The following is a 23,532-nucleotide window of genomic DNA, read 5'->3' as shown; positions in this document are numbered from 1 at the left end:
GAACTCTGTGAGTAAGGCAAAAGCTCGAGGGACGTAAGGAGTCCTGATCCACGCCAGCCTTCGAAGTGATGACAGTGAGATTGTGATGAAAGACTGGATGACAACAAGATAATGTTAAGGCACGAAATGCTGTGGTGTACGTAGAGATAGAAAGTCTGATCATGGAACCTTAGATTAACTGAAGACTGAGAAGGATAGAGAGCAAGATTAACAAATCCTGACCATGAAGGATGTAAGATGAAAGATATTCTCCCACTTTTCTGTATGATGAAAGATATCTTCCTTTCCTTCTGTACGATGAAAGATATCTTCCTTTCCTTCTGTATGATGAAAGATATCTTCCTTTCCTTCTGTACGATGAAAGATATCTTCCTTTCCTTCTGTATGATGAAAGATATCTTCCTTTCCTTCTGTATGATGAAAGATATCTTCCTTTCCTTCTGTATGATGAAAGATATCTTCCTTTCCTTCTGTATGATGAAAGATATCTTCCTTTCCTTCTGTATGATGAAAGATATCTTCCTTTCCTTCTGTATGATGAAAGATATCTTCCTTTCCTTCTGTACGATGAAAGATATCTTCCTTTCCTTCTGTATGATGAAAGATATCTTCCTTTCCTTCTGTATGATGAAAGATATCTTCCTTTCCTTCTGTATGATGAAAGATATCTTCCTTCTGTATGATGAAAGATATCTTCCTTTCCTTCTGTACGATGAAAGATATCTTCCTTTCCTTCTGTATGACGAAAGATATCTTCCTTTCCTTCTGTACGATGAAAAATATCTTCCTTTCCTTCTGTATGACGAAAGATATCTTCCTTTCCTTCTGTATGATGAAAAATATCTTCCTTTCCTTCTGTATGATGAAAAATATCTTCCTTTCCTTCTGTATGACGAAAGATATCTTCCTTTCCTTCGGTATGACGAAAGATATCTTCCTTTCCTTCTGTATGATGAAAGATATCTTCCTTTCCTTCTGTATGATAAAAGATATCTTCCTTTCCTTCTATATGATGAAAGATATCTTCCTTTCCTTCTGTATGATGAGAGATATCTTCTTTTCCCTTCTGTATGAAAAAAAGATATCTTCCTTTCCCTTCTGTATGATGAAAGATATCTTCCTTTCCTTCTGTACGATGAAAGATATCTTCCTTTCCTTCTGTACGATGAAAGATATCTTCCTTTCCCTTCTGTATGATGAAAGATATCTTCCTTTCCTTCTGTATGATGAAAGATATCTTCCTTTCCTTCTGTACGATGAAAGATATCTTCCTTTCCTTCTGTATGATAAAAGATATATGACGAAACATATCTTCCTTTCCTTCGGTATGACGAAACATATCTTCCTTTCCCTTCTGTATGATGAAAAATATCTTCCTTTCCCTTCTGTATGATGAAAAATATCTTCCTTTCCTTTCTGTACGATGAAAAATATCTTCCTTTCCTTCTGTATAATGAAAGATACTTTCCCCCCCCCCTCTCGTTCCACCCACTTCCACCCACCACCAAGTGACTGGCATCCGCCCGCCGTCCATCCACCAGACCTCCACAATATCTTTACTCCACCACCCACACACCATCTAATCCACACCCCTCCCATTCTCCACCTTCAACAAAAGCCCTATTGAGCGCGACCGTACGACCCTTGATGACCAGGGTACGAGCCTTGAGTACGACGGGACGACCCTTGAACACGACGGGACGACCCTTGAGCACGACCCTCTAGCATAGATCGCCAGCCCGGTCAAAGTTCGGGCTACTCAGTGGGCGTATCGTCGTGCTAAAGGGTCGTACCGTTGTATCCAAGGGTCGTCATGCCGTACGCAAGGGTCGTACCGCCGTACCCAAGGGTCTTACTTTCGTGTTCAAGAGGGAGGGGGAGGGCAGGGAGGGTACTATTTAAGGCTCACAACCCTCTCACTAATGTACAATGATGGAATTAAACAAGCCTTAATTAGACTAAATTAAACTATATTCTTAGGCAAGGGTAGCGATGCTGTTTCCTGTGGGGCGGGGTGGCGCCGGGAATGAATGAAGGTGAGTAAGTATGAATATGCACATGTGTATACATGTATGAGTAGATGTATAAAACCACTAGGAAAATGGAAAACGATAAGTGCCCAAGTGCACTTTCGTGTAATGATCACATCGTCAGGGGAAATACAAGAATGGCGTCTTAGCTACGTCTCTTCCTTATATATCAACTGACTGTTCTACGTCTTCTATTTCATTCTTGTATCTCCCCTGACGATGTGATCATTACACGAAAGTGCCCTCGGGAACTTATCGTGTTTCATTTTCTTAGTGGTTTTATGTATACACTAGATCACGCACACAACTGTGACTTCTTGCAATATACATATATATATATATATATATATATATATATATATATATATATATATATATACACACGTGCATGTGCGTATGTGTATATGTGTGTATGAGTGGATGGGTCTTTCGTCGTCTGCTTCCTGGCACCACCTGGTTAAATGGGAAACGGCGATCAAGTATTAATGATAATAATAATGATAATAATAATAATAATAATAATAATAATAATAATAATAATAATAATGATAGTATATGAATGAATATATATATATATATATATATATATATATATATATATATATATATATATATATATATATATATATATATATATATATATATATATATATATAACCTGGCCTAAGTAGGTACCCTATTTACCCATCAACCCTCGGGGAACGATGAACAGTTGGGCCGACTGTGCACCGGCTGCCACAACCAGGATTCGACCCCGGCCGGCCCGTAAATGCATACGTTCAAGGGTTGTACCCTTCTATTAGAAAATGTTAACTATAACTTAACCATTGTAGATTATAATAATCTAACTTTACAGGTTGATCTACCCCGAGAATTGTATATGCGTAGCAATTAGTAGTAGTCATAGTAATAGCAGTAGTACTAGCAGTAGTAGTAGTTGTAGTAGCAGTAGAAGTAGTTGTAGTAGTAGAGGTGTCTCTGTTCATCCTAGGAATTACATTGTATGGCGCAGCCAGCTCGGCTTTCCCATCCAGCACAGTTGAGACGTGATCAGTTTCTGAGAGTTGCGTCATTGCTTCCATCACGGGGTAGGATGGCACCAATTAAGGTGTTTAGGTTCTCTTCCTGCTTCACAGCAAAGGCATTCTGAACTTATTATTCTTTAGAATAAAGACAGAGTATTTGTCTTAAACGTCCTGGCGAGTGATGCGTTAGAAAACAGGTTAAATAAAAAGAAAATGTGTCTAGTTTCACGTGTTGTCCCGTTTTCTTCTCTACCTCCTCACACATATTTTTCGCCATTTACTAAAACACACTAATTCTCTCTCCTCTATACTTTCTCCCTTATTTACGTTTATACTCATGATAATTCCTTTCTCTCACACATATTTCTTTATCTACTCTTCCATTACTTAAAGCGCTATGGCACCCTGGAGCCAAGCAACAAGTAGCAGACACCTCCCTCCCTCGCCTCCTCCTCCTACCGCCACCGCCCCACACACACACACTATCTCTCCTGCCGCTACGGGGCGGGATTCAGCTCACATCCTGCCCCTCCATCACGCCGCGCTCACTGGGCTGTTGAAGGCGGCGACGGCGGCGGCAGGGCTGGTCGTGGGCAGGCCGTATGAAAGAAAACCTGACGCCTAGCCTCCACATCATGGCCGCCAGCCAGCCAGCCAGCCAGCCAGCCAAGTCTTCGCCACCCTCCCGCCAGAATTCGAACCGCTCCGGAAGTGACGTCGCGCGCGATTGTGATTGGTCAGGAAAAATCGTCGCGGTTTCCTGATTGGCTCAATGGGAACTTCCGACTGAGTTGATAGAATGGCTTCCAGTGCTTAACCCCGTTTGCATAGCTAACCTAAATTTGTCTCGTATATAACCAAAATATGCAGTAAGGTGGATTATTTTTTTTTTCATGAATTTGGATGTAAACTTTAGATCATGATCACAACCAATATTCGCCATGTTCGGGAGAATATTCGATGAATTTTAACCGAATACTTTGGTATTGTAGATTCCAATCCTAGTCACCTGAATTTCAACCCAATCTTATACTCCTAGCGCTGGTAAATTGAAAATATTAAAAAGGCTTTACATGAATTAAGTTAGTTATACATATATACATATACATAAACATTCACATACACAGACATATACATATATACACATGTACATATTCATACTTGCTTGCCTTCGTCCATTCCTGGCGCTACCCCCGCCCCACAGGAAACAATCATAAGTGGAGGGAACGAGGAGAACGGAGAGACTATATTGGAGATGGAAGGATGGAGTGATAAAGATTTTGTCCTTTTTTCAGCACACAACTCCACATGCAGTTCACCATCTCCATTCAGAATATTGAATACCCCATGCACACCAATTACACCCTCAACTACCACATTACTCACCATCGCATTTAAATCGCCCATGCCTAATACCCAGTGTCTTGCATCAAAGCTGCTGACACAGTCACTCAGGTGCTCCAAAACACTTGCCTCTTATGATCTTTCTTCTCAGGGCCAGGTTCATAAGTACTAATAACCACTCATCTCTCTCAATCCATTTTCATTTATACCCACATCAGTTCGGAGCTCATTTCCTTACAGTGTCACACACTCCCACAACTCCTGCTTCAGCAGTAGTGCTACTTCCTCCTTAGCTCTTGTCCTCTCACCAACTCCTGACTTTACTGCTAAGACGTTTCTAAACCAATGTTCCTCTTTACCCTTAAGCATTGTTTCACTGAAAGCCAGAACATCCACGTTTCTAATATATATATATATATATATATATATATATATATATATATATATATATATATATATACAGAGAGAGAGAGAGAGAGAGAGAGAGAGAGAGAGAGAGAGAGAGAGAGAGAGAGAGAGAGAGAGAGAGAGAGAGAGAGAAATTAGAAACCTAGTTAGTCCTCACATGGCCCTGCGATCATAATAAAACTCAGACTAATTAACAAGTCATTAAAAATACATATTACTGAGTTAACGTTGGCTTTGAAGTTATAATGAGGGTAATGCTATGTCGCAGGCCGGGCAGAAACTAGAGAAGGGGGTGGAGGTCGGTAGGCTCCAGTCATGGAGGCTGGTCAGAACCGATGGTACAATGTCAGTATGTGTCCCTGTTGCGTGTATTGACACACACACACACACACACACACTTGACAAATTTATTTTCACTGCCTGGGAGGAGATCAACAGTGTGAGAACAAGAGAACAGATGGGGGGGTTCAACGGTAAGAACAGATGAGAACGTGGTAACAGGAAAATATGAGAACTGTTATATACTTTCCTTTCACTGATTCGATTATGATATTAGAAAACGAGAGGTGATCCACCACGTCTCTCACTCGGTCCCATAGTGTCAAATCCCCGCGTATGTGATGGCCTCCCCACTTCACCTTCTGGTGTCGGAGTGGTACTGTGTCATCCACCGGGTGTCAACCTGGGTGTCAAAGTACTCAACCACAGGTGTCACCCTAACAATGGGCGACAACCACAGTCTGGGCAATTGTAGGTTGGTTTGGGGGGAGGGGAGGGGGAGGCAGGAAGGCTTTAGGCCTGTGTCAACTACCAGGGTCATTAAGGCCCCCCATGAACGTCAAGGTAATACTACATCCACTACCCGAAATAATCTTCAACACCTTCGTCAGGTGTTTCAAATAACGCCCCATACGCCCTCACCCTGTACGTGGCCCTTGTGGGAGCTGTAGAGACGATGAAAAAAATCCTTCGATAAATGAAATTCCTTTGAAAGTCTAGAGTTAATGAAAAATGTACGAAAAACTATGAAACATTCTCACGTAGTTTTACCTAATTCCCTTAAAGGAGAGTCCCATCCTGTACCTTTTATTTCAACATAAAACAGTAAGATGTCATCTTTTTTTTTTCTGTACATATAACAATACTACAATTCAGGTCTTAAAAGAGATTTTTACAGATAAAGACTGGAGTTTCTCTTTCAAGTCTTGCATCGTGAACTGTACTACACATTTAAGAAGATGTCGACGTTCTTGGCATTACGAAATTACAGATTTGTTATATATATATATATATATATATATATATATATATATATATATATATATATATATATATATATACGCAAATAAACCACAAAAGAAGACGTGCTTCAAGAACCTGCTGGTAGCCACAAGAATACTGGAACACGAAGATCCGAGCGCTTTCGTGGTAATTCACATCTTCAGGGATCCAGAAACGATCACGAAAGGGCTTGAAACTTCGTGTTTCATATTCCTTATATCGATCAGGATATAATTAATATCTATACATGGTATATGTAATATACGTACATATAATGCAGGAACCTTCATGATTATGATACCGTTTTGATCCTCTACTGCAGAAGGAGCGATGCGGGTACTTCCTCTTGGACACAGTCTTCACGGTGGTCATCACGGGGTCCCTGGTGGTCTTCGTCTGGCGAGGGTTCTGGGTCTTCTTGGACGCCCAGCTCTTCCCAAGCCAGCCGGTCTACTCCGCCTGGGGATCTATGGTTAGTGCCACTGTACAGTCTTCCAACTCCCTCTGGCCTTAATGGTCACTGTAAGTTAAGAGCTTCCAGACCTCGACCTCTGAGGCTTCAAATTACGGACGTAGAGTCGAGGAGTTTCAGGTGTGTAGAGCTCCACTGTCACTGTAGGTTAGAGCTTCCCACTGTCCACGGTTTGTAGTTAAGTCACTCGACTCTGTCCCACTAACATGGGGACTGGAAACACAAGAGGAAATTTCAATTTCCCTCGTGTTTATTGGTTAGTACAAATGAAAGTTTCCATCCTAGTACGATTAAGAATTTCTACCAAAGGCTGAATTCATGACCTGGACGGTTTGAAGTTTCTAAATGCTTGAGACACCGAAGTCAAAACAAAATTTCTAAGTTCTTTGAGTCCTCTGGGTCATATAGAGTTAGAATGAGTTATTATAATTTCTAGTCCTCCCAACCCATACACAACAATCGCAGAACAAGTAAACTTTAGTTGCATGAGACGTTTCTGATTTGTATTTGTTTATGTCAAACATCAGCAGGTGGGTGTCTTTGCTTGTGTACGTCAAGCATCAGCAGGTGGGTGTCTTTGCTTGTGTACGTCAAACATCAGCAGGCGGGTGTCTTTGCTTGTGTACGTCAAACACCAGCAGGCGGGTGTCTTTGCTTGTGTACGTCAAGGATCAGCAAGCGGATGTCTTTGCTTGTGTACGTCAAACACCAGCAGGCGGGTGTCTTTGCTTGTGTCTCTCAGCAACACCAGCGGATAAGTGTCCAGGTACAATTAGCCAGGACATCGCCCACTATATACAATGGCATCAACGAAGTTCTCATAGAAATCCCAGCGTAAAGTATCCTGTTCCATATCTTCTAAACCACCGAGAGCCTCCATGCACTTACTCCCCGTGCACCACTAGGGCAATGCCGAAGAAGACGTACGTTAATTCCGTCACTAGATCTGTACTGTGCTGGACATCTCCTACGGATAACGAGAGAAGACACTGACCTCAGCACTCGGGCAATGCTAATCTTCCTCGGCCACGAAGGGATAAGATACAGGCGACCAAGTCTGTTGGTTCAATGGAGACAAATGTGTGAAGTTTTATATATACGATCCCTCTTTCTCTCTCTCTCTCTCTCGAGGGAGGAGGTGGGCGAAGGAGTCCATTTTAGAGTTGAGGTTTCGTGTCACTCATGCTTAACGTCTTTCAGTGAATGACAGTTGTAAGGATCGTCTTTGCAGATGAAATCGTCGTCATCTCCTTCAGGAGAGGAGAACGAACGAGATCGCCAAACACGTACACGTCCTCATCCAGTAACTGGGATTTTCTTCCTTAAACTTTGACAAAGACGGAAGTCGTGACCCGGTCTTTGCAGTCTCCTCAGAGCAAATGTGCTATAACTGTGCACAGCATTTCTTATCACTCACTGCATTTACGGACGCGATTATACAATAAATAATACAAGTTCGGTGATGAACCTTCGAAGGAAAACAAATTCTCCTACAGCAGATGAGAAAAGAACAGACATATTAAATGGGTCTAGGTATATGGGAGCTAATGAGCCATTCCTCTGACAATGGACACGATTGGGTGTGTTCCTTAGGTGTTGTTTCCACATACGAGTCTAGGTGAAGGTAAATGGTCTCGTGTTTTCCATCCTGTAAGACGTATATATCACAAAAGGCTTTGAGTTGGACCTGAGTCACATCCCTTCACATCTTTTCCCCCTCCCGCTCTAGACTTCATCGCCATATTGTCAGGATTCTTATCCTCTTTATCATTTTACGCATCAATTTCACATATCCGTCTGGTAAAGCATACATATGCATATCAGTTGTCATGTCAGGTATGCATATCACAGTTTTATATTGATGCCAAGTCGACTTCCAAGTGATATGTCAGGAACTCTCTAAATGGCATGTGAGCAATTCCACTTTGTTTCTGAGTGTACCAGGAGAGGCCTGGTGAGGTGAAGGAATGAAAGGGGGAGTCCCACTCACGCCAACTTAAAGATACCATGTCCAGGTTGACAACAATATGACGGAATCATAAGCAACGCGAAGGAAAGAGAAGAAAAATGATGAAAAAGCCGATTTGTGTTATTTAAAGTCCATAAAGCGGATATGATTAGAGACCCTTTTTATTTCTTTTTTTTAGACCAGACGTACTGAAAAATAAAAGCCTCAGATTGGCATCATGTCTTGCATCCAGCTGTCCATAATATGATGCTATTTTTAACCAGGCGAGGAAAGATAACAGGAACCCCAGATGCTCCATGACGAAGCCATTTGCTGAAATTAATCTCAATTGTGGTAAAAAAAAAAAAAAAAGAAGGATATTGAAGTAGAAGGTTACGTTAGGGATCGTAGCTATACCCTGTGAAGTAGGTTGGGTTAGGTTACCAAGCAGAGCCTTGTGAAGATGGCAAAAGATAGTGAGGGTATCTTAAGTTATAACTTGTGAAGTGTGTAAATTGTAGTGTGGTAAGGTAGCCTAGCTACTACATCCATCCTTTGAAGAGTGTAAGGTTAGGGTAGGTATGGAAACCTTAGCTATGTCTTTTGAAGATTGTAAGGTTAGGATGAGTGGTTAACCTAACTTTATCTCGCGAGGAAGAGTAAGAGTAGGCAGAAGTACGTTGTGGAGTGGGTAAGGATAAATAAGACACCGTAGCAAGACCTTGTGAAGAGGTTAAGTTGATACGAGCTAGTTTGTAGTACTTGTAAGCGGGTTAAATCATGTACAGTAAATCAAGATGACCAAGAGATATTTCGTGAAGGTTAAAGTTAGGTCTGGTAAGGTATGGTAGAAATAGATTGTGACGAGGGTAAAATTAGGTTATGTAACGTAAAGTTAGGTAAAGTAACCGAAAAGAACTCTACAAAGATAACAGTGTAAGTAAAGTAACTTAATAGTATTGCATGGAGTTGGGGGTGGGATTGAAGGTTAGGTTCCATAACTTAGCAAAACAACAGCTGCTTCTTCCAGAAGGATGACAGAATGGATCCTGCTGACTTTCAAGACAAAAGGAGAAAACCAATGATGATACTTTTCCAGGCGATGAATCTCTCGCGAACAGGATGATACAGGACGCTGAATCTCTTCAGTTCCACTGACAGAAAACGCGTGACAATCATTCCACTTGCATTATCCCCACTTGGCAGCTATGCTGAGGCGCTGATACTGAAAGCTGGCTTGATTTTCCCTCCTTGGTTGGTTCGGAAGCTAGTGAGGTCTTAGTAGGGGATAAGATAGGGAACTAGGGGTGTCATCTGTCTTTCACAGGTGCTGGAGCATGATCCATACGAGACTTAAGAACTGAGGTCCACTGGCCGCCCTCTTTCTTCTTTTGCAGGTGCTGGGGATGACGGTGACGGTGCTGGTGTTCCTGGCGCAGTTCGTGATGATCCCGTGTCTGCGGCACGTGAGGAAGGGCCTGCCCAAGATCCTGCTAGAGGACGTCTACCACACCATCTGTTTTGTCGGCGACGTCAACATGTGGAGAGGGGTGTGGATGCTCCTTAATATCTACTTCCTGCCAGGTAATACTCTCTCTCTCTCTCTCTCTCTCTATCTATCTATCTTCGTCACGGCTTCTCTCATTATTTCCCTCTACGATGGCTTCACTTTTCATCACCTTCATCTGTAACTTAAAGGGAGAGGGGTATATGAGTGTGTTCGTGATACTGTCTAGTGAGTGAGAGAGAGAGAGAGAGAGAGAGAGAGAGAGAGAGAGAGAGAGAGAGAGAGAGAGAGAGAGAGAGAGACTCAGGAGCACTGACGACGAGACTTTGCAAAATTATAAGCAGGGCTAACAAGTGGCACTCAATGCAGCAGCGAACCTAGACTTAAGAAGGAAGAGTCGCGTGAGTTACTCGCTGTGGAGTGATGTGTGTGTGTGTGTGTGTGTGTGTGTGTGTGTGTGTGTGTGACTTCCTGCCAGGATACTGTCATGTTAGGAAAATGGTCTACGGTGCGACAATGCCAGATTTCAAGAATACCTACCTCATCTTCACCAATAATACTGTATTTTCAGATGAAAAATATTGTATATCCTCATCAGTAATACTGTATATCGTCATCAATAATACTGTATATCGTCATCTACAATACTGTATATCGTCATCAACAATACTGCATATCGTCATTAACAATACCTTGTATCGTCGTCAACAATACTGTATATCGTCATCAATAATACTGTATATCGTCATCTACAATACTGTATATCGTCATCAACAATACCTTGTATCGTCGTCAACAATACTGTATATCGTCATTAACAATACTGATCAACAATACTGCATATCGTCATCAACAATACTGCATATCGTCATCAACAATACTGTATATCGTCATCAACAATACTGCATATCGTCATCAACAATACTGCATATCGTCATTAACAATACTGTATATCGTCATCTACAATACTGCATATCGTCATCTACAATACTGTATATCGTCATCTACAATACTGTATATCGTCATCAACAATACTGTATATCGTCATTAACAATACTGTATATCATCAACAATACTGTATATCGTCATCAACAATACTGCATATCGTCATCTACAATACTGTATATCGTCATCTACAATACTGTATATCGTCATCAACAATACCTTGTATCGTCATCAACAATACTGCATATCGTCATCAACAATACTGCATATCGTCATTAACAATACTGTATATCGTCATCTACAATACTGCATATCGTCATCTACAATACTGTATATCGTCATCTACAATACTGCATATCGTCATCTACAATACTGTATATCGTCATCTACAATACTGTATATCGTCATCAACAGTACTATATATCGTCATCAACAAACTGTATATCGTCAACAATACTGCATCATCTCTACTTTCCCTCTCCCTCTTCTTCCTCTGTTATTTCCAAACCTCCACCTCTCTCCAACAACATTGTGACCACCCTAGCAAGGCTCCATCACCATCTCTGTGACCCCTTAGCTAGGTTCCACCACCATAGCTGTGACCCCCTAGTTACGCTTCACCATCATCGCTGTGACCCCAAGCTAGGCTCCACCACCATCGCTGTGACCCCCAAGCTAGGCTCCACCACCATCATTATGACCCCCTAGATATGCTTTACCGCCATCGCTGTGACCCCTTAGCTAGGTTCCACCACCATTGCTGTGACCCCCTAGCTAGGCTCCACCACCATCATTATGACCCCCTAGCTAGGCTCCACCACCACCGCTGTGACCCCCTAGCTAGGCTCCACCACCATCATTATGACCCCCTAGCTAGGCTCCACCACCACCGCTGTGACCCCCTAGCTAGGCTCCACCACCATCATTATGACCCCCTAGCTAGGCTCCACCATCATCGCTGTGACCCCTTAGCTAGGTTCCACCACCATCGCTGTGACCCCCTAGCTACGCTTCACCATCATTATGACCCCCTAGCTAGGCTCCACCACCATCATTATGACCCCCGAGCTTGGCTCCACCACCATCATTGTGACCCCCTAGCCAGATTCTACCTCCATCCTTTTGATCAGTAATATCAGTACTTGACAATGTGTCGGTATGGCATAACATCTGTGATCATGAGTGTACGTACATCCGACTTCATAACAGTATCTAGGATTTAGCTATCTTAGATAGTTCTGACATCACCCGTTGTGTGCGTGTGTAAACTATCATACCAGCACGTCAGGTGAGTAAGATAACCATGTTAGTGGTTCTAAAGTGTGGCAAGTTATCATGTTAACAGCACGTCAGGTGAGTAAGATAACCATGTTAGTGGTTCTAAAGTGTGGCAAGTTATGTTAACAGCACGTCAGGTGAGTAAGATAACCATGTTAGGGTTCTAAAGTGTGGCAAGTTATCATGTTAACAGCACGTCAGGTGAGTAAGATAACCATGTTAGTGGTTCTAAAGTGTGGTAAGTTATCATGTTAACAGCACGTCAGGTGAGTAAGATAACCATGTTAGGGTTCTAAAGTGTAGCAAGTTATCATGTTAACAGCACGTCAGGTGAGTAAGATAACCATGTTAGTGGTTCTAAAGTGTGGCAAGTTTTCATGTTAACAGCACGTCAGGTGAGTAAGATAACCATGTTAGGGTTCTAAAGTGTAGCAAGTTATCATGTTAACAGCACGTCAAGTGAGTAAGATAACCATGTTAGGGTTCTAAAGTGTGGCAAGTTTTCATGTTAACAGCACGTCAGGTGAGTAAGATAACCATGTTAGAGGTTCTAAAGTGTGGCAAGTTTTCATGTTAACAGCACGTCAGGTGAGTAAGATAACCATGTTAGAGGTTCTAAAGTGTGGCAAGTTTTCATGTTAACAGCACGTCAGGTGAGTAAGATAACCATGTTAGGGTTCTAAAGCGTGGCAAGTTATCATGTTAAAAGCACGTCAGGTGAGTAAGATAACCATGTTAGGGTTCTAAAGTGTGGCAAGTTATCATGTTAACAGCACGTCAGGTGAGTAAGATAACCATGTTAGTGGTTCTAAAGTGTGGCAAGTTATCATGTTAACATCTTTAGGCAGGGTGAGTTATATATGTCCTCATAGGATGCGAGTTATCCTATGAAGGAAAGGAAGGTAACCCATAGTGGCGGGCCACACAACGGTTCAGCCTGGTGGAAGTGTGCCAAGCACCTCATGGTGTGGAAGCTACTGCGGTGCACGGTTGACGGAGAATGGCTGTCGCATTAGGGGCCATCCTCAGAAGCGGGAGGGTACTCTTATCACGTAGAAGAAACATATAAAGTTTTACCTCTACAGTGCACCGAGGATTCGAAACCAGGTCCTAACGCGTAGCAGCAGCTCGGTGCGCAGACCAATAGACCACGAGAGGACAGAAGCTCTCCATCTCAGACCAACCAATGGTCCACGGAATCCCCCGTCACATCTGACCTGAGGCGCTTGGGGAAAGTCTGAGCCCAGACAGCTAGTAGCAAACATCAAATCAAGCCTCGCGTCCTTCGGTAGAGTGTATTAACTCCAACATGTGCTGGACACATGGAATAGATGATCATGTTGTGCCTCTGGGCAGTGTTTCCTTAGCCCATCAGGTCACGAGATGTGACGTGGGATCTCATAGACTGTTTGGCTGGTGTGAGATGAAAAGCTTTCGTCGCCTCGCTGTCCAGTGCTTAGCGTACCGGCCTCCTTCGCTGTATGTATATATATTGTCTTAATAACGAAATGGTAGAGAGTTTTGATATCCTGCTTCGCGCTCAAATATTGTCTCAGAAAGGTAGGTATGACAAGATAAATCTAGCCATTTATATCACATATTTTCTGTCTTATTTTAACATTCTACCTCAAGGATTTATCTTCCAATAACCAATCATTATAGCCAACATGTGTTGCAATGTTTGAGGGGGTTTACGAACGCCGTCATCCACGCTGACTAACTGTGCTGCGTGTGTGTGTGTGTGCAGGTCTGCCCGTGGTGAGCAACCTCCTCACTTCTGTAGGAGGGATGGTCGTCCTCATGTGCTTCTACACCTCCAACTCCATCCTGGTGAGGGGCGCCGTGATGGACGGGGCCGGACAGGGTTCCAAGGGGGTCGTCTTTCCTACACACTACCTCAGGTTTTTCCACAAGGTGAGATACACTACCTCAGGTCCTCCCACAAGGTGAGACACAGTACCTCAGGTCCTCCCACAAGGTGAGACACACTGCCTCAGATCCTCCCACAAGGTGAGACACACTGACTCAGGTCTTTCCACAAGGTGAGACACACTACCTCAGGTCCTCCCACAAGGTGAGACACACTACCTCAGGTCTTTCCACAAGGTGAGGCACAGTACCTTAGGTCCTCCCACAAGGTGAGACACAGTACCTCAGGTCCTCCCACAAGGTGAGACACACTACCTCAGGTCCTCCCACAAGGTTAGACACACTACCTCAGATCCTCCCACAAGGTGAGACAAACTACCTCAGGCCGTTCCACAAGATGAGACACAATCAACCTTAGTTTATCATCTCGTGTCTCGTTTAAAGAAAGAAAAAGACATCTTTTTCGATTTCTGGCAGTTTTTCGTATAATACCATCCATGTATTCTTGAACTTAACTGTTTATCATTCATCTTCATCCCCTGCAGCCCTCCAGTCATCCGGGCTAGGCCATTATAGTGCAGAGGGTCGCCCTACACTGGCGGGTAAATCTAATGTGTTTTCCTCCGTTGCAGAAACAGAGAGAGGAGCAGCAACGCACGGACCTGTGGTTGCGCGGGGACGGAGCGCGCCCTCCGCTGGTCATCAGCGCGCCCCTCGAGTCCACCGCCATCGCCAGCAAGGTGAACGGCGTGTGCGACGGCCGCGGCTACGGCGACGGACACAGCTTCAGCGACGGCTACAGCAGCAACTACCCGGACGAGGAGACGCGGGGCGCGCGGCCGAATTCGACCTTTCTGGGCGGCGACGCCGACGGCGGCAACACCGCCCGGGTCTCCTACGTCCGCTGCCCTACCTCCTCCTCCGCCGCCTCCCGCCACGACCCCGCCCCGCACGACTCGAGCAAACACGACCCCCACTCACACGACAGCGAGACGCACTTGTAAAATCCCCTCCGTCGGGATACGCAGAATGCACTTACTCCAAGAACAACATAGTCATTAGTTCTTCTTGTCTCTTTATTTTCGTTCCTTAACCAACTGCATTTGTCGTAACAGTTTTCAAGGCGAATATATATATATATATATATATATATATATATATATATATATATATATATATATATATATATATAACTGTACGACCACTCTACTTCGGACCAAAGTTGTATATATATATATATACATCACTATACGTAACAGGCCTTTGCAACGTGCATTCCTGTATCTATGTTGCCAGTATACGATGCGCTGTAGATTGCACTGTCAAGTGTTAAGGTTCTGGGAGTCCTCTTCCCCGTGTTCCCTCATGTTCTGATTGCGCGCGTGCGCGCGCGTGTGTGTGTGTGTGTGTGTGTGTGTGTGTGTTTGTGTGTGTAAGACACGTTCAGAGAGACCATGTCAACCCTGTGTGTGTGTGTGTGTGTGTGTGTGTGTGTGTGTGTGTGTTTAAGACACGTTCAGAGGGACCAAGTCAACCCTGTGTGTTGATTCGCTAAAAAGAAAATAAAGAAGGAAAGGTTTCGAAATCCATTACTCGTTTTTTGTTTCTATAAGGAATAAGGGACTTCAGGTGAACATTATAGATGGTTGGGACTGACATACTGGGAGACACTATAGATGGTTGGAACTGACATACTAGAAGAACATTATAGATGGTTGGGACTGACATACTGGGAGACACTGTAGATGGTTGGAACTGACATACTGGGAGACATTATAGATGGTTGGGACTGACATACTGGGAGACATTATAGATGGTTGGAACTGTCATACTGGGAGACATTAGAGATGGTAGGGACTGACATACTAGGAGACAATATAGATGGTTGGGACTGACATACTGGGAGACACTATAGATGGATGGAACTGACATACTGGGAGACACTTGTGACCGCTGGGTCTCCGGGAACGGATAAACCTTTTCCGTGAATCTTACGACGATAAACGACTTACCTGATGGTCACGCTCACCTCTCACGTTACTTATACACACACACAAAATATGTTTTGGTTTCCAGTTACCCTTGTCACTTTATTCTGAGTTCCGGGCGTATGTACGTACACCGTTCACTGGCCCTCTCCCACCGAGTGGCGGGTGAGGGCCCTATGGCACGACAACGAGCGCGACCGAAAGAATGGTCTCTCAAGGAAGAGAGAAGAGTCGTGGTCTTACACAAGCCCAAGTCACTACCTTACGAAAGTGAATTACTTTCAGATTTACGTTTTTTTTTTTCTCTTTCCAACCTGATTTTGAGTCTTTGGACCTGAGTGTGAGTTTTAGGATCTGAGTGTGTTTTAGGATTGGGTGTGAGTTTTAGGACCTGAGTGTGAGTTTTAGGATTGGGTGTGAGTTTTAGGACCTGAGTGTGAGTTTTAGGATCCGAGTGTGAGTTTTTAGGACCTGAGTGTGAGTTTTAGGATCTGAGTGCGAGTTTTAGGATCGGTGAGTTTTAGGATCTGAGTGTTGTTTAGTTCCTGAGTGTGAGTTTTAGGACCTCAGTGTGAGTTCTAGGACCTGCATGTGAGTTTTAGGACCTGAGTGTGAGTTTTAGGACCTGAGTGTGAAACTTTTTTGACCTTACTGCGAATCTCCCACCTGAGTGTGAGTCTTTGGATCCGAGTGTGAGTTTTTAGACTCAAGTGTGAGTCTTTGAACTTGAGTATGAGTCTTTCATTTGGCTACCAGTCATACTAGTCTAACTGGTGCCCCGGGGTTGTCCAGTGGTGCCCCAGGGTCGTCCAGTGGTGCCCCAGGGTCGTCTACTGGTGGCCCAAGGTCATCCAGTGGTATAACCCAGGGTCATCCAGTGTTGCCCCAGGGTCGTCCAGTGGTATAACCCAGGGTCGTCCAGTGGTGCCCCGGGGTCGTCCAGTGGTATAACCCAGGGTTGTCCACTGGTGCCCCAGGGTCGTCCAGTGGTAGTAACCCAGGGTCGTCCACTGGTATAACCCAGGGTCGTTCACTGATGCCCAGGGTCGTCCAGTGGTATAATCCAAGGTCGTTCACTGGTGCCCCAGGGTCGTCCAATGGTGCCCCGGGAGCTACTCACAATAAGACAAGGGTCGTTCGTCACCATCCTAATAATAACATCGATCAAGACTGACATGAGTTGTGGATCCTTAATGAAGCCAGTGTGTTGTGTTCATACTACAGCTCACGATTCATCCTTAAACATCAAACCTTTTTGAAATCCCTGTAAACAATGATTACATTACCATCCACCCCCACAAATAATAACTCATTTATGGCTGCTGGATAACTCATTTATGACTGCTGGAGGAAACATATTCATTAAATAAAAACGTATAGCTGCCTTGTACAGCTTGGGGGGAGAGGGAATGTGGGGGTTGGGGATGGGGTAGGAATCTCATTCATATATTGCCAATGCATTGACTTCGCTTGTGTTCAGGTAATCAATCTAAAGTGATCTGTGTTCAGGTGATCAAAAGAAACTAATCAGTGTTCAGATGATCAGGTGATCAATATAACTGATCCGTGTTCAGGTGATCAATATAATTGATCTGTGTTCAGGTGATCAATATAACTGTGTTTAGGTGATCAATATAACTGTTCTGTGTTCAGGTGATCAATATAAATGATCTGTGTTCAGGTGATCAATATAACTGTGTTTAGGTGATCAATATAACTGTTCTGTGTTCAGGTGATCAATATAAATGATCTGTGTTCAGGTGATCAGTCTAAATTCATCTGTGGATCTTACGTATATTTCATCAGACGAAAAGTTCCTAGTCCAGCTTTAGATCTTTGTGATGAGAAGAGCCACAATGCTGTGGGGTATCAGGGAGGAATCAGTGGAGGATGACGTGGTCGCGCACCTCAGATCATTTGACGGGGGTCAAGACCTCTTCTAGAGATGGTGTGTGTGTGTGTGTGTGTGTGTGTGTGTGTGTGTGTGTGTGTACTAACAAAATCACTGCCTCACTCACTGGTTAAGTTTCACCGCTACACAACTCCTGCATGGCGAACCAAACTTATCAAACATTTAAAGAATGGTCATATTCTCTATAAATTTCATACGAACAAAAAAGAAAAAAAATAATCAAGAAATGAGATTTGCATACCTATGGTTAGTTATCCACACCAGTTAACGATCATCTGTCCTTACGTATTGATCAACCATGCAAGAGTTTCAAGAACGATACAACAGTAGCGTCATGTGGTTAGCGAGGGTCATCTGGAGTGTGAGACAGAGAGTGCTAACGTCGCTTCGTCTACTAAACCTTCGTCCCAAACCCCAGTCGTGATCTGAACTCTCTAGTCGTATTAGAGGAACATCAAATCTGGTCATGAAGCTTTATACACTATTCTTGAATCTCACCCCGTCTTAATTTCGAATCGGAGCTGAGCAGGGTTGTATGAAAGGGAAATAGGTCTGCAGGCTGTTCCATATCTATAGGGGCCTCACTTCTCCAGGTATGGAGTACTGATCATATATCTGGAACATTAACTCTTCTTTCACCTCTCTTTTAGACAGAATAGAATAATAAAAAACCTTCTTTCTTATTGACTCTTCTGCTATCACTCCCTTTTAACCATTTCGTTTCATTCACAATGATGGTGCCTTCCTCTCTCTCTCTCTCTCTCTCTCTCTCTCTCTCTCTCCCTCTCTCTTCCACAGATATCATTTCGTCTACTGCTTTCGTGAGCTGTTCGTTTTTCTGTCCCATCTCCTTTGAGTTGGATCTTCGGCTTGTCTCTGGCAGCTGCTTCTCACAGCTTCTCTGTGGAGCCCCGCCACATAGCGATAGATCTTTATGATGCCTCATTCTTTCAGAAACTGTGGAATTTTCTCTTTCACATGATCACACAACCTTTCTACCTACGACAGCCAAGTTTCTAAGACCCGAGGAACTGAAATGAATTCTTCCTCTGGCATTCTTCGTCCCTCATACCTGTGAAATTACCTTTCAACCGACGTGACCATGAATAGAGACAGACCTTTACCCTTGCCGAATCAGGTACGACAGAGAAATACAAAAGCCTATTGCCCAACCAAGACAAAGAACGATATAGTGACAGAACTAACAACAACTGAAGAAGAATGAAGCTATATGAAAAAGATTGGGGTTGTGATATGATCTTAGAAGACAGAGTGTCACATCCTGAGATTCTGAGATTCGAACTGGTTTTCCCAAAGCTAGGCAAGCCTTCTGATGAAGAGTTTCAAGTTGCTAGTGCCTACCTGGTGTTTTCCATCCCTCTGAATCGTTGTAATACAACAGGAAAACATGTGTGTGTGTAGCTAAACTATATGAACTTTGAGAATCACCAAAACATCTTAAACCTCAACCATTTCCACTTCTCAAGAAAATGGATATTCGTCTTCCCCCCACCCTGTGTAGTGTACATATCACCCTTTATTTTCCTCGTCCGATTTCCCATTTATTTCTGTTACCAAACGGTCGCATCTTTGCGGCTTCATCACCGTTGTCTGTAGTGAAGGAGCGGCCTCTATATTTTCTAAGTATTCTGTCTTAGAGAATCGAAATCTCTTTTCCTTGTGCATGGTAATACTAATGTTAGTACAAAGCTTTTTATCTTTTTTTTTTTGACTAATCTAAGATGGTTAGGAGTGCCATTTGTAAATGAACTATATATATATATATATATATATATATATATATATATATATATATATATATATATATATATATATATATGAATATATATTAGACGGAAGACAATAGGCTGTCATGTAGACTGTTCTGAATTCCTGTGGCATATACATGTATAGATTTTAAAAGTACACACAGTATGTTTATTTTTATATTGCCATAGACGTTAACACGTACCATTACCCCAAGAGTCTGATGACTGATCCCTTCACGTGATCACATGCGACATGGTTCTTTTACCCCAGGTAATTTTAGGCTAAGACCTAACGTTTAAGTGTATCCTTCCTTGTTATTGGATTAGGTGTTGTGTAACGCAGACTTGAGCAGCTCTCCGCTTTCTTTCGAAGGACCCAAAATATCTTGCCATTGGCTGAATCCTGCCTCTTGATTTCAAATGGTATTCAGAGTGGAATTATTATGATTATTGTTATCATCTTAGGTCGCTGATGTCTGAGGGAGACGTGGGACTGGTTGATGTCTGAGAGAGACGTGGGACTAGTTGATGTCTGAGGGAGACGTGGGTGTGGTTGATGTCTGAGGGAGACGTGGGACTGGATAATGTCTGAGAGAGACGTGGGAGTGGTTGATGTCTGAGGGAGACGTGGGACTGGTTGATGTCTGAGGGAATCGTGGGACGGACTGGTTGATGTCTGAGGGAGTCGTGGGAGTGGTTGATGTCTGAGGGAGACGTGGGAGTGGTTGATGTCTGAGAGAGACGTGGGAGTGGTTGATGTCTGAGGGAGACGTGGGAGTGGTTGATGTCTGAGGGAGACGTTGGGCTGGATGATGTCTGAGGGAGACGTGGGACTAGTTGATGTCTGAGGGAGACGTGGGACTGGTTGATGTCTAAGGGAGACGTGGGACGGACTGGTTGATGTCTGAGGGAGACGTGGGACTGGTTGATGTCTGAGGGAGACGTGGGAGTGGTTGATGTCTGAGGGAGACGTGAGAGTGGTTGATGTCTGAGGAAGAAGTGGGATTGGTTGATGTCTGAGGGAGACGTGGGACTGGTTGATGTCTGAGGGAATCGTGGGACGGACTGGTTGATGTCTGAGAGAGTCGTGGGATTGGCTGATGTCTGAAGAAGGATGTCAAAGCCATTGATTTCTCGAATGGTCCTCAGATCCCTCCCTATCTAGAATGGTTGGCAAAGTCATTCACATCTGAAATGGTTGGCAAAGGTGACGGATGTCTGAAGATGGTTGTCAAAGCCACTGAAATCTCAAACAGTCGTCCTCAAACAATATTTTCCCCCCCATTATACACAAGAAACTTGATTCCTGTTATATGACAATGGCAAGATGTTTTGTTCATGGTGTCCTCTGTATACAGAGACGAGGCATAGAGCTTCGACTGAGGTAAGCTACTCCCACCAGCCCGTGATGAAGTCTGTGTTCACTGTACATATAAAGATTATAGCCACTCACACCTCCCTCTGTGGAACAATAGTGCTCTGGACGGATTTGAGGAGAGTGAGTGGACATATTGTGTATCATACTCTAAATGCAGAAAAGGAGTATTTCCAAAGATATGATAAGGTTTAGGAATATATAGTTCTAATATATATGTTCTTCATCTGAGTTTTCCCAAGACCAATCCATCATATATAGCCTATGTATGGCCCTTATCTATGCAAATTGTACACATACATTCCCGGTACAAAAGGCCATAAATGATGTGGTCTTTTCTTTATCTTTTCTGACCTCTGGGCCTCGATGGGGCTGGGTCACCGTGGGTTAAACAGGGTCATACTCTGTAAGTCAGATATAGTAATAGATTATAATTATTTCAATACTTATAAACAATGCTACGTAGATTTAAATAAAACATTTATTCTTATTCTGTTTTACTGCTCCAGAGGTGTGTGTTTGAACTCGGCAAGACGCCACGCAGGAGGATGTAGGATGTGTGAAGAAACGAAAGAACGATTGGCTTCAGCTGATAATTTTGTGGGAACATTTATAAAGGTCTGGGAATTATCAACCTCATCTTCACACTAGGATCAAGAAATGACTTAACTAATATCAACTAATATCAATAATCAATTTTCATAATTGATATAACTATAATTTGAATTATGGTTAGTATCTATAATTGATAAGTGATATCAAGGAACATTACAGAACAAGATTAGTGTTAATTACGAACTTGTACAGCACGGGTAGGTAGTCTTATTCATATTCTGAGTCCATAGAGATCAAACAGCCACGGTGCATCACTCATTCTGTCACCCCTCTGTCTATAAACAGATCAAACAGCCATGGTGCATCACTCATTCTGTCACTTCTCTGCCCATAAACAGATCAAACAGCCATGGTGCAATCACTCATTCTGTCACCCCTCTGTCCATAAACAGATCCAACAGCCATGGTGCATCACTCATTCTGTCACCCCTCTGTCTATAAACAGATCAAACATCCATGGTGCATCACTCATTCTGTCACCCCTCTGTCTATAAACAGATCCAACAGCCATGGTGCATCACTCATTCTGTCACTTCTCTGCCCATAAACAGATCAAACAGTCATGGTTCCATCACACATCCTCGCGCCACCGACCCACCGTATCAGTGGGACTCACTCATCACTCACTCACCTTCTTCCCTGAATTCACATTTTCCTTCAAATGGATCACAAGTATAAACGACACAGGGAGAAGATTCTCCTTTCAACAAGAGTTCTGAGAGCTGGGGGTCGCTCTGTATATCGAAATTCCGGATGAAAGAGAGAGTCAGCCATTTTTTTTTTTCGATGTTCCGTTAGATCGAGTTCGGTATCAATTACGTTCAGACAAAGGAGGTCTTAGCCGATCCCTGGCTTAATGTCATTCAATTTTCTTATTACTGAGATTTCATGATGAAAGAAGAAAGACGAAAGAAGGAGAGAGAGAAAAAAAGAGAAAGGAAACTGAACTTGAAAGTAAGGAGGGGGGGGGGGGGATTTAGTTCTACATAATTCAACTGCTGAAACACAATTTTCGGTTAATGGAATATCCGCGTAAGCGAATTGTCGGATAATTGAATTTTCCGGATTAGGAAGGTTCGGTAGTGGTTCAGCCGTCGGCTTCGCTAACCCACATCACCTGGCCCTCTGGTGGCCAATGGTAACAACTAACCCACGTCACCTGGCCCTCTGGTGGCCAACGGTAACAACTAACCCACCTCACCTGGCCCTCTGGTGACCAACGGTAACAACTAACCCACGTCATCTGGCCCTCTGGTGGCCAACGGTAACAACTCACCCACGTCATCTGGCCATCTGGTGGCCAACGGTAACAACTAACCCACGTCACCTGGCCCTCTGGTGGCCAACGGTAACAACTAACCCACGTCACCTGGCCCTCTGGTGGCCAACGGTAACAACTAACCCACGTCACCTGGCCCTCTGGTGGCCAACGGTAACAACTAACCCACGTCACCTGGCCCTCTGGTGGCCAACGGTAACAACTAACCCACCTCACCTGGCCCTCTGGTGGCCAACGGTAACAACAGCAGCAGCACCAGCTACAACAACAGGAACAACAGTAGACTAATCACGAAATCACGAAGAAGAAGAAGAAGAAGAAGAAGAAGAAGAAGAAGAAGAAGAAGAAGAAGACGAAGAAGAAGAAGAAGAAGATGTGCAAAATTGTGATCCTTTCCAACATTAATATATATATATATTCATATATATATATATATATATATATACCTCGCACACATGAGGGGGGAGGGGGTTGTTATTCCATGTGT

At 43.5% G+C, this 23,532-nt stretch overlaps 1 protein-coding gene across 1 annotated transcript in view; it reads left to right on the top strand.

Moving 5' to 3' along the window:
* fusl (transmembrane protein fuseless) overlaps positions 1 to 21,641 on the top strand; it is a 127,226-nt gene extending 105,585 nt beyond the window's left edge. Inside the window, exons 2-5 of the mRNA XM_071675082.1 lie at positions 6,411 to 6,560; positions 9,906 to 10,092; positions 13,986 to 14,152; positions 14,740 to 21,641. Coding sequence (XP_071531183.1) covers positions 6,411 to 6,560; positions 9,906 to 10,092; positions 13,986 to 14,152; positions 14,740 to 15,111 — 876 coding nt within the window. The 3' untranslated portion in view covers positions 15,112 to 21,641. The remainder of the gene's footprint in view (positions 1 to 6,410; positions 6,561 to 9,905; positions 10,093 to 13,985; positions 14,153 to 14,739) is intronic.
* The last annotated feature ends 1,891 nt before the right edge of the window (positions 21,642 to 23,532 follow it).

Source organism: Panulirus ornatus, chromosome 20 (assembly GCF_036320965.1).
Source record: "Panulirus ornatus isolate Po-2019 chromosome 20, ASM3632096v1, whole genome shotgun sequence".
NCBI lineage: Eukaryota > Metazoa > Arthropoda > Malacostraca > Decapoda > Palinuridae > Panulirus > Panulirus ornatus.
This window is presented reverse-complemented; position numbering and strand designations above follow the sequence as displayed.